General features: G+C 41.2%; 1 protein-coding gene across 4 annotated transcripts in view; it reads left to right on the top strand.

Annotated features, from left to right (window-relative positions):
• The first annotated feature begins 2,719 nt into the window (after nucleotides 1-2,719).
• Nucleotides 2,720-11,099, top strand: part of LOC144708379 (AMP-dependent synthetase and ligase family protein) — a 55,214-nt gene continuing 46,834 nt past the window's right edge. The window contains exons 1-3 of one of the 4 annotated variants that reach the window (XM_078581647.1): nucleotides 2,720-2,859; nucleotides 9,846-10,214; nucleotides 10,437-10,868. In XM_078581647.1, coding sequence (XP_078437773.1) covers nucleotides 9,887-10,214; nucleotides 10,437-10,868 — 760 coding nt within the window. In that variant the 5' untranslated portion in view covers nucleotides 2,720-2,859; nucleotides 9,846-9,886. Of the gene's footprint in view, nucleotides 3,132-4,705; nucleotides 4,911-9,845; nucleotides 10,215-10,436; nucleotides 10,869-11,099 lie in introns of those variants that run through there. The other 3 variants (XM_078581648.1, XM_078581649.1, XM_078581646.1) reach the window with 3 other exon arrangements.

Here is an 11,099-nt window from a genome sequence, read left to right as displayed (position 1 = left end):
TATGGAATTCTCTAGAGGGGTATACTGACAGAATATTTTTTTACACTCGGTTTGAAATTAATCTCATATTTAGGATTTATCATCCAGTTTGCACAGTAATTTTCTTTAATATATTGTACTAACAAAATAACAATTGGCTGTTTTAGTGTTTATTGACAATCATCAAATAATAAATGCAATATTTTTTCTCATAGAAATGTCTATATTTCAGCTTCAAACCAATCAAAAGTCATGCCATGTGGCAAGTTCAGTCATTCCGGTCCTATTGCTGCAACCCTCAGAGCCTTCTCAACATGCCCAATACAAAAATAACAACCCTATGAATACTAAAATAAATATGAATAAACATTTGACTACAATATTCCGACTAAAATAAATAATTTGCTTTCGATACATAAAAAATATAACATATTAGCACAGTGATAATATAAAAAAATTAGAATAATTTAGGCCTTTATTATCATACATTATTCGTTTCATAATTTTACGCTACATGATCCACACATGTTTGGCCTCTAATAGTATCTACACAACCCTACTTGCTTTGTAGGTGAAATAGTGCTCCAGATGATGTTATAATCTGCACTTCTCTATGCACTATCACTAGTCTAATGGGGGAGGGATTATCAAGAAATGACTATGGGTGGCTTTAGTTAATAGTGTTTGATGTATTCATCAACTGTACCTCAAAACCCCTTATACCCTTTATATTTTTTGCATAATTTGTATTAGATACATTATGTACTGTAATAATCTTACGTGAGTGACCATGTTGGCCCAATTACCACGACTTTTTTGAAAAGGTTGATATTAACTTACCCCTTTATACTAAATTTTGTGTACCAGTCTTTTAGGAAGGATAACGGATGACGACAAGGACCGGACAATGCATCAGTCCCAAACCTTACCTACAAGTAAGATGTATGGACATGGATGAGATGGTTTTTCTATCCAGGGTCTCGAACGAGAAAAAATATTTATCCATCGATTGATTGGACGATTTTTTTGCCACATGGTGAATAAAACTGTACCGTCCTTAGGCGTTGGATGGGAGATGATGATTATGCACTAAATTCCCTTTCACAATTTTTTTCCTCAAATTTTAGAACTTGTACGATTCAGAACTTCTACTGTGTTCTGAGACCCCTTGTACATAGTACTAGTTCCCAGTGGGACAGTTTTGGGCGAGATTAATACGTCCCGTTCCGTCCTGTCCCAGACAATTATTCATTTAGGGTTTCTGTTATGTAGGGTTTATCAGTTGTTGTCCTCTCTCTCTATATATATAACTCTCTCTCTGTGTCTCCCTCATTTTTGTTATGTAAGGTTAATCAGTTGTTCTCTCTTGCTCTCTATACCTCTCTCTCTATAACTCTCTATCCCTCTCTATCTGTCTCTTGGTTTTGTCATGTAGGGTTTATCAGTTGTCTTCTCTCTCTCTATACCTCTATCTCTATTACTCTTTATCCCTCTCTATCTCTCTATTGGTTTTGCTACGTAGGGTTTATCAGTTGTGCTCTCTCTGTCTCTATACCTCTATCTATAACTCTATCACTCTCTCTAAGTCTTGTTATGTAGGGTTTATCAATTGTCCTCTCTCTCTATGCTTCTCTCTCTTTAAGTCTCTATCTCTTCTATCTCTCTCTTGGTTTTTTTATATAGATTTTATCAGTTGTACTCTCTCTCTAGGCCTGTCCATCTCTTCTATTTCTCTCTTGTTTTTGCGACGTCGGGTTTATCAGTTGTCCTCTCTCTCTCTCTCTATATATCTCTCTAATATTCTTTTTCCCTTTCTATCCCTCTCTTGGTTTTGCTATGTAGGGTTTATCGATTCCGCTCTCTCTATCTCTATACCTCTCTCTATAACTCTATATCTCTCTTAGTCTTGTTATATAGAGTTTATCGGTTGTCCTCTCTCTATACCTCTCTATAACTCTCTATCTCTTCTATCTCTCTCTTGGTTTTGTTATATAGATTGTATCAGTTGCCCTCTCTCTCTCTATACCTGTCTATCTTTTCTATCTCTCTTTTGGTTTTGTTAAGTAGGGTTTATCAGTTGTGCTCTTTCTGTCTCTACACCTATCTCTCTATTACTCTTTATCCCCCTCTATCTCTCTCTTGGTTTTGCTATGTAGGGCTTATCAGTAGTGCTCTCTCTGTCTCTATACCTCTCTCTATAACTCTATCTCTCTTAGTCTTGTTATGTAGAGTTTATCAGTTGTCCTCTTTCTATACTTCTCTCTCTATAACTCTCTATCTCTTCTATCTCTCTCTTGGTTTCGTTATGCAGGGTTTATCAGTTGACCTCTCTCTCTCTAACTATCTATCTCTTCTATCTCTCTTTTGGTCTTGTTATGTGGGGTTTATCAGTTGTTGTCCTCTCTCTCTCTACACCTCTCTCTCCATAACTCTCTGTCCCTCACTATCTGTCTCTTGGTTTTGTTATGTAGGGTTTATCAGTTGTCCTCTCTCTCTATTCCTCTCCATCTCTTCTATCTCTCTGATGGTTTTGTTTTGTAGGGTTTATCAGTTGCCCTCTCTCTCTCTCTCTATACCCCTCTATCTCTTCTATCTCTCTGATGGTTTTGTTTTGTACGGTTTATCAGTTTTCCTCTCTCTCTCTCTCTATACCTCTATCTCTTCTATCTCTCTGATGGTTTTGTTTTGTAGGGTTTATCAGTTGTCTCTCTCTCTATACCTCTCTATCTCTTCTCTCTGTTGGTTTTGTTATGTAGGCTTTATCAGTTGTCCTCTCTCTTGAATCTTGATATCTCTCTCTCTATAACTCTCTATATCTCTTGGTTACAGGACCTCGCCAGCACTGGTCTGCGCGTCTCCTAGTCTTCTTTCTTCAATTCGGTGCGTACTGCTCTCTCTCTCTCTCTCTCTCTCCTCTCTATCTCTACTCTTCTCTCTCTCTCTAGCTCCTCTTCCTATAAGAGGATTGGCGCAAAGATTGAACGACCTCGTAATTCAAATTTTCTTGGCGCGAATTCTATCAACGGCGATTGCGCTCGGCAGTCAGTCGCCTCGCCGTGGATCCAGATCGGCGAGCGATCGATGATATTGAGATCGAAGCGTCTGCTGCACGCGATTTCTCTCCGAGCTGCGGATATGCTGCCAATCGCGAGGTCGAATTTCGTCGACACGGCTCTCTCGAACTGTTCCTCCGACGTCGTTGCTCTGAGCTTGTTCTTGTGGTGTTCTCGCCAGCCGCAGTACTTTCACGGTTCCAAATCCTTCGACGTCGTTGTTAGGGTTGTAGATCGGCTGACAAACAGATTCGGTTCTGTTTGTGCGATCTTGAGGGAGTTGGAGAGTGTAGGATGTCGGAAGAAACCGCAGGTATTACTAATGCTGATGAGGATTTACCGGCGGGGGGGGTGGCATCGGCTTGTTCTTGAGGCTTATGGCGAGCTTAGTGTTCATAGTTACGTTCCCAGCGTGTCTGCCAGGAACATGGCCTTGGATTCTCTGTTCAGGATCGGTGGGACGCGTTTGGCATTCAAATTTTTCTCGGATATTCCGTCGCCGAATTTTCTTACATTTAAAGTCGTCACCGCCAATCTTTGCGAGCTTGAGGATTGGTTAGGCGTTCGCGCTGTTTTGAGAATCATGGTCAGTAGAGGATTTCTCCTTGACGAAGAAATTCTTTCTAGAGTTCTGATCTGCTTCGAGAAATCGGGGAGGTTTGCGGACGTGCTGCAACTGGGGGCCTTCATGATCGTGTGTGGCAGACAGCTATCAGTTTTTGTGTGGACGATTTTGATTGATTCTCTCTGTCATCTCAGGAGAGCTGATTATGCTAGCGAGTTGGCTGGGAAGATGGCTAATGCTGGATGTTCCCCTACTATTGTCACGTATACCACGGTGATCAAAGGGCTTTTAGGATGCCAACAGGTGGACAAAGCTTTTGATCTGTTGGATTTCATGCTATCAAGTGGATTTGAGCTGGATATGGTTCTTTGCAACGTCTTGATTGACTTTCTCTGCAAGTGTAAGAGATATGATGATGCCATTAAACTTTTCCTTAATTTACAAAAATGGAATCTCAAGCCAGATGCTCACACGCTGCCTGCGTTGATGAGCATTTTATGTGCCTACGGAAGAATTGAGCTTATTCCGAAGTTCATCTCTATTTTTGACGTTCCTCTTGATCTAGTGGCTTGTAATTCTCTGATGCATACTCTTTGCAAGGCTGGTCTCCCTTCCAAAGCTGTTGACTTTTATGATGGCATCATTGACATGGGGTTTATGCCCGATAAGTATAGTTTTGCGGCATTATTATGTGGCCTCTGTAGATCAGGAAGGGTTGACGATGCAGTCAAGGTTTACAAAGGCATTCTATTGAGTGGTAATTCTATTGATGCTCATGTCCACTCTGTGGTTTTTAATGGTCTGATAAGAAGGAGAAAGATTCCTATGGCAATTAGCCTCTTTAGAAAAGCTTTTAAGAAAGAAAACGGTCTTGATATGGTTTCGTATGCTGGCCTCATATATGGGATGCTAAATAGAGGTGGATCTGATGAAGCATGCAGTTTACTTTGTGAGATGAAGGAGTTTGGTTGGGAGATTGGCATGCCCACTTATAATACTATGATCTGTGGACTCCTCAAATCAGGCAAATTTACTGCAGTTAAGTGCTTGATCAAAATAATGGCTGATTCAAGAGCTGATGATTACTTTTCAAATAGTTCGGTGTAGCGATTGGAAGCATATGAGCTAATTCATAGACTTGCCACCTCATGTTGGAAAATGTTGGAGCTTAGTCTCCTATGTTTGGATTTTGCGTCAATAATCACTTGGTGCTCGAGAGGAAGGTTTTTGCTCACCAAGAATACAATGCATTATGAAAAAATGGTTTTATTCTCTGGGGTATGAGCAAGAAAAATGAAAAATTGACAAATCAGGTTTGCCATTTCTTGCAATAGATATCTAACTTTGAAAAAATGTTTACAGTAATAGATTAAAACTCCAATGTGGTGTGGTGGAATGTTTCAACTATTGTGTCTGAAATGTATGATATCTTGGGTGTCCTCACATGTAATGGAAAATGTTATAACTATTTCTTCCCATCCTTCTTTTGAACATTTAGCACCTTGGATATGCAAATTATCGGATGTAAGTCTATCGAATCAGGCCTCATGTACCTTTGATGTCCAGATTTCTTATGAAGTATCTTTTAGACTTATGCTGGTTTTTCTCCCTACCAGAAAAGACAGGATTTATTTCACTTTGCCATGTTCTGTTTGCATAATCTTTGATTGACCGCCATGTTTTAATGATAAGCCATAACCATGTTTGGGAATAATGTGGTTTTCGCTCTCTCATCGTATCATTCTCTATTGCTCTCTATATCACATGTTTCCTTACTCTATTTCACTGTCTATTGTACTCAGTATTACGGAGTCGCCTCCCTACAGATGCTACCAAACTCTGGAGCTGGCACCGTGATGACCGATGTCTCCTGAGTTCCTCATGGAATTTAATGGATCCTCATTCACACGACTTAGTCTTTGATATGCGGACTTGCCAGATGGCCTGGGACAACCTATTATTGTTGTGCTTCAATGATCTGTCACAACAGTACGATTCACAGACGGAGATTCACTGGTGGGCTATCATAGAATGGGGAAGGGGTCTGATAGTTTGGTGCTGTACTAAAGCGACTGGTATCGGGCTGAGTGAGAAAATTTGCATAGTTACCACAAACCTTTGATCTTGGTACATGCAGCACCAGTAGGATTGGTCAAGTTTCATGAGTTTTCTTCATAGTCTCCTGGGTGAGTATGAAGGTTTTTGCACCCAATTCTTGGGTGACGTTGGAAGGTGATGTAGATCAGCAGAGCGTGGATGTAAGGATGAGGTCAAAGACGTTGCCATGGTGATAGACTATGCCCAGGATGCTCTCATTTTAGTTGCTACAGCCAGTCTGAAGATTGGTGTTACACCCTCCATGGCAGCATGCAAGCTCGTGTGGCTACTGGAGATAAAGTTGAAACTCGCTTGACCTCTTCATCACCCACAGGCTTTCAGCAAGGAAGTGCAGCGTATCCACTATGATTGGAAGACCTCCCTGCCTGATGTGCATCAGGTTATGACACTAACTCCCACATCTACTCGGGGTCCAATTGGTCCTGTGACGTTCATGAGGCAAGCAGCTCCTTCAGGTAACTCTTCTGCATCAATCAGCATGTCCCTAGATCTTGGGATCATGTGCCACCCATCACATCTTAGCGCTCCGATCTAATTTCACATCGTACCTCTCTGTTCTCGTTGTCCTCATCTCACCCTTTCTGATCGGCCCAAGACAATGGTCTTGGACATGGAAATTATTGCACTGTCACCTCTGTTATCCCTCACCTCTGGCTCACATGTTTCTCATTCTCCTTTAATCTTATATCTACAAGTAGTCTTACTCACAAGCATAGTGCATCTTCTAGGTTGTTTAGGACCTGAAGATTGGGAGCAAGATTCAAGAAGGTTTTGACAAAAAAGAGTTTGGATCTAGGTGAAAATCAGAGTTCTTGGACCTCAGCGGCCCCCACCTGTCAGAAACCATAGCAGCGGGCTCTCCACCTCCTCCCCCACCTGTCCATGACAATTGTATGTACCCATATCAGGTCCACGATATGACGCTTTGTAAAGATTTCTTACCCACCTTGCCGCACTTAGGCATTGGTCATTTAGAGGCTGGGCGATGGCAACTGGCAACCCTGCAGCAAATCACCTTCTGCTCCCACCAGGGTTTCAGCGCTTATCATTTTCATTGATGATAACTCACAAACTTAGATGTTCCTCATGAAAGATCTGTAGGAGTTGCTTTCAATTATCTTCTCTATGACAGAATATGTACCCAGTTTTGGTAAATTCATGCCATGCGTTCAGGTGATGCCTCAGTGTACTTCAGTTCGACCACGACCTTGTTCCTCAAAAATAGTGGAATCATCTGCCAGCCCCTTCATGCTTCTCTGCAGACTGGGATTGCAGAATGTTAACTGTTAACCAGTGTTGCTTTTCCATCTTTTGTTTTTATATTTCCCTTTTAAGTGCAAGTGGGCCACGTTTCTATAAGTAGATCTATGCGACTTAGTATGAGTGGGCCCAACCCATCTAAGAATAAGTGACTTAATATGGTGAGCGCAGCACTTTTACTCGTATTGGCTGGTATTTAAACCGACTGTAATAGGTAAATTATTACGAGGCTCTATGCTCGTTTTTGTAAACCCAAGCCACCACAAGAGAGGTGTAGGAGAGAGTGCTGGAGGAAGAACCATAGACGCGCAAGGGAAACTAAATTCAACACCAACTTTGTCATGTTATTTAGAATGTCAGCACCATCTTCTCCCCGATGAATGTTCAGCTGGGATCTGTGGAGTTATGGTTCTTACAGCTGCCTAGTTGTTAACCATAGGCCCTCCTTTGTCTTCCACTATCAATTTCCCTTTTCTATCCTCCATACTTACCCTAATTTACTTAACACACTGTATTTTTTACTTAACACACTGTATCTTCAGCTATACATGCTTTGAATATCAACTTGGACCCAGTCTCCTCTAACTTTCTCCCAAATCTGCAAAGTTTATCTCCCTTGGCTATTCTTGCCTAATCGCTTCCTCAGTCTTTTGACCCATCAGTATTTTCCAACTGCAGACATTCTATTCTTTAAAGGGACACTCTTCTCCGGGTCTTCATCGCTGTCTCTTCTTGTTGATATTTCAGTGGTCTTCTCCCCCATCTACTTACAGGCTTCTCCTTTACCTCTCTTTTCTTCGTCCTCTTCTCTTGCCTTGTCCTCTCCTGGATCGTTACTTTCTTCCTCCATTCCTTGCTCTCCCATCAGAATGGTGTATTGACATTGTGATACTCCCCCATGCTTGCTCTGGCTGTTGATTCTCCTGTCTCTAATGGTTTGCCAATTTCTTATCGAAAAGCCCCGCCTTTCGCGGTCATCAAACATCTTCTTTCCCAGTTCTTTGTTTGACTCTTGTCCTTTGCCTTCCTGTTTCACCCTTCTTACTTCTTTATTTCACCTATGTCTCTCTTGCAAAGACTGTCTCAGGACTGAAGTCATTCTGGATGGCATGCTGTGATGGTGGATGACCTGCAGGCCTTTGTCAATTCGACCTGGTCCTTAGTTCATAGTCCCTTCACCAAGTGTATTGTTGCTTGCAAATATGTTCTGTGAAGGTGGGTCTGGGTGGCTGAGTTGATCTGTTTAAAGCTTGGCTCGTGTCATGTGGTTTCATTCAGAACCTTGGTTAGGATGATTCTTAGAAATTTTCTCACATGTCCAAGTTTACTTCTTGGCAGATTCTTTGTGTGGTATATATTTGTTTCTCTTGGCCCAGCTGGACATGTAAAATGCATTCTTGTATGGGGGTCTCCAAGACGAAATATGTCTAAATCAACTTATGGGTTGATTTCTGTTGATTCAGACTTGGTATACTCGCTGCAGAAATCTCTTTACAAGTTGGAACAGTCTCCCGGTTGATGTGGGTCTGCTGGGAGCACAGCTGGTTCGATGGATCTGAAAGTGTAGTCAGCCTTTTCCATTGGTGGCATTCGAGACTCAGTTTCAGTGTTTGTTGCGATGGTTCACCACCAGGCATAGCCATTTTTTGCCAACTTTGCAGTTCTCTAATAGGGCGGCTGTTATGTGGATCTATCGCTGCTTGAGAGAACATCCTTTTCAATGGTTATTGGGCACAAATTCTCATCATCTTGATGTTCAAGGCTATTCTTATATATGCTGGGAGGGATCTTGACATAAAACCCATCACATCTAGGGTATTTTTGTCATTATTGTGCAATGGGTATTTTTGTCATTATCGTGCAATGGGTATTTTTGCCATTTTCCACTGCATGTATTCCTCTAAAAATGGACAGCCCTTAGCTTCAGAATGCAGCCGAGATATAAATGAAAGTTGTTGGTTCTCATTTTCCTTCTCCCTCTGAGTTCCTGGGGATAATCAATCCATCAGTTTTCCTCCTCTATCCCTATTTTCTGCGATACAAACTGGCAGATTCTTATCATATCTCTGATTAATCGGTGTTCTAACACTGGCTGTTGTATTTTTCGGGGGGTAATCTCATGGAAAATCAAGAAGCAAGTGGTGATTGTCCTCACGAGGGCTGAATCAGAGTATTGTGCTGTGGCACGGGCATCTAGTGAACCATTGTGGATTCAACATTTTCATTTAAAGCTGGGCTTCAAACAAACATCAACCTGTGCTTCTCTTTGTGACAATAAAGTGGCTTTTCACCTGCCCTTCAACCCTGTCTTCCATGAACAGAACAAGATCATCAGGACTAACTGTCGTTTAATTGGTGAGAAAGTTCACGTCAGCTTATTCTTTTCATGGTTATTACTCCAAAGGTACAACTTGCAGACATGTTCACAAAGGCACTCTTGCATTTGTATGTGACTTCTTCATGCTCCAGGAACTTATAATAAAGAAGAAAACTCAGCACTCCCAGTTGAGAGGGCTATAGAGATGTGTTTTCAATATCTCTCCCGTTTCTGGGCGAGGGCACTATCTCTTTCTCTACTTTCTCTCTCTCTCTCTCTATGTGTATTTGGTCTTTTCCCGTGTCTTCATTTTTTATGAAATCTTTGCTCAGCTAAAAACTGTAGTATAACTTGAAAATAATCCAACCCATTGATCAAGGTACCTTTGGCATTAGACTGGATGGATAAATTCTAGATCTATATTTGCTTTCAAAATCTACTTGAAGTGCCAGTCTGGATATCACTATCTTTTTAATTGAAACTTATGTTTGTGTTTAGCTATCGGGATGGCAGAAGCTTAACTGACTCATCTTGTTTTTCCTTTTGGATCCAGATATCAGAAGTTCTCAAGCATTATATAGCATACTTTTCCGGATGAAATCCAGTTGGAAGGATGAATGTCAGGAGCCATTCTGCTGTATCTCTCATGAGTTTCTTCGGTCAGCTTTGAAGAATCCTTCCAAAGTTGCTGTTGTGCATGCATCTGGTGGACTACAGATCTGCAGAGAAATGGAGAAGATAGCCCTTAAAGGAGAAAATTTATCCATTCTTGAACAGGAGTGGCCGGTGAAGTCTCCCCCTGTGTTCAAAGGAGACGTGTTCTTCACGTATGGAGAACTTTTATCAGCTGTGGAGGCCCTAAGTTGCCAAATTCGCAAGGTGTTTGTCGGGAAAGATGATCTGCAATTGTCCAGAACAGAAGGTTGGGATGATGAAAGCATCCAAGTTTGTTTTCCAGACTTTTTGCCTACAATATGCATTTAAGCTAATTCCTTAAAGTTCCACCTTCCATCTTGTAAATTTATGTCGTCCTTTCAATTATCTTAATTTTGTATTTGTAACTTATCTCCACTGCTCTATTTTTCAGCCTTTATTACTGCTCATTTGTTGACTTTCTCATATGTTTGATTCCAATTACTTTTAGGTTATGATCATTCAGTAGAGGACCCAGAAGTTCCAGTGTCAGAATCTGTGGTAGGTCTCTGGCGGCAACCAAGGGTTGTAGGGGTGCATATGACTCCGTCTGTTGAATATATTGTTGCTATACTTTCTGTTCTAAGATGCGGAGGGGCTTTCCTGCCTCTTGATCCGTCATGGCCACAGGATAGGCTATTACAAGTTGCCACTTGTTCTCAGTGCAGCCTTGTTCTCACCTGTTCAACATCTTCGAGGAGCATTTGGGCACAAATTAAGGAGTTTTCTGTTTTATATTTCTCAATGATAAGTGCGCTGCCAAATAATGGCCTTTCTAACCTTGAGTGGCCCTGCAAAAGCAAATTTCCTCGATTGTATTGTTACCTGATGTACACATCTGGATCCTCTGGGAAACCCAAGGGCGTATGTGGCACAGAAGAAGGTCAGTGTCTCCAAGGTGGATTTATGGAAACAAATTTCTCATTCATTCTACAATAGTTCCATATAGTTTTACATGTTGATGTATTTAATTGTTTACCATCTGTTTTTAGGATATTTGGGATTTGTGATAATGTGTCATTTGGTATATGTAATTGAAATTTCACTCGGCTTATTTATCCATATTTTTGCATTCATTTACACTGCCCTAAATTGATGTAGGTGTCAGATACAG

This window comes from Wolffia australiana, chromosome 10 (assembly GCF_029677425.1).
Source record: "Wolffia australiana isolate 7733 chromosome 10, ASM2967742v1".
NCBI lineage: Eukaryota > Viridiplantae > Streptophyta > Magnoliopsida > Alismatales > Araceae > Wolffia > Wolffia australiana.
The sequence above is the reverse complement of the archived record's forward strand: the minus strand, read 5'-3'. Positions and strand labels throughout refer to the sequence as shown.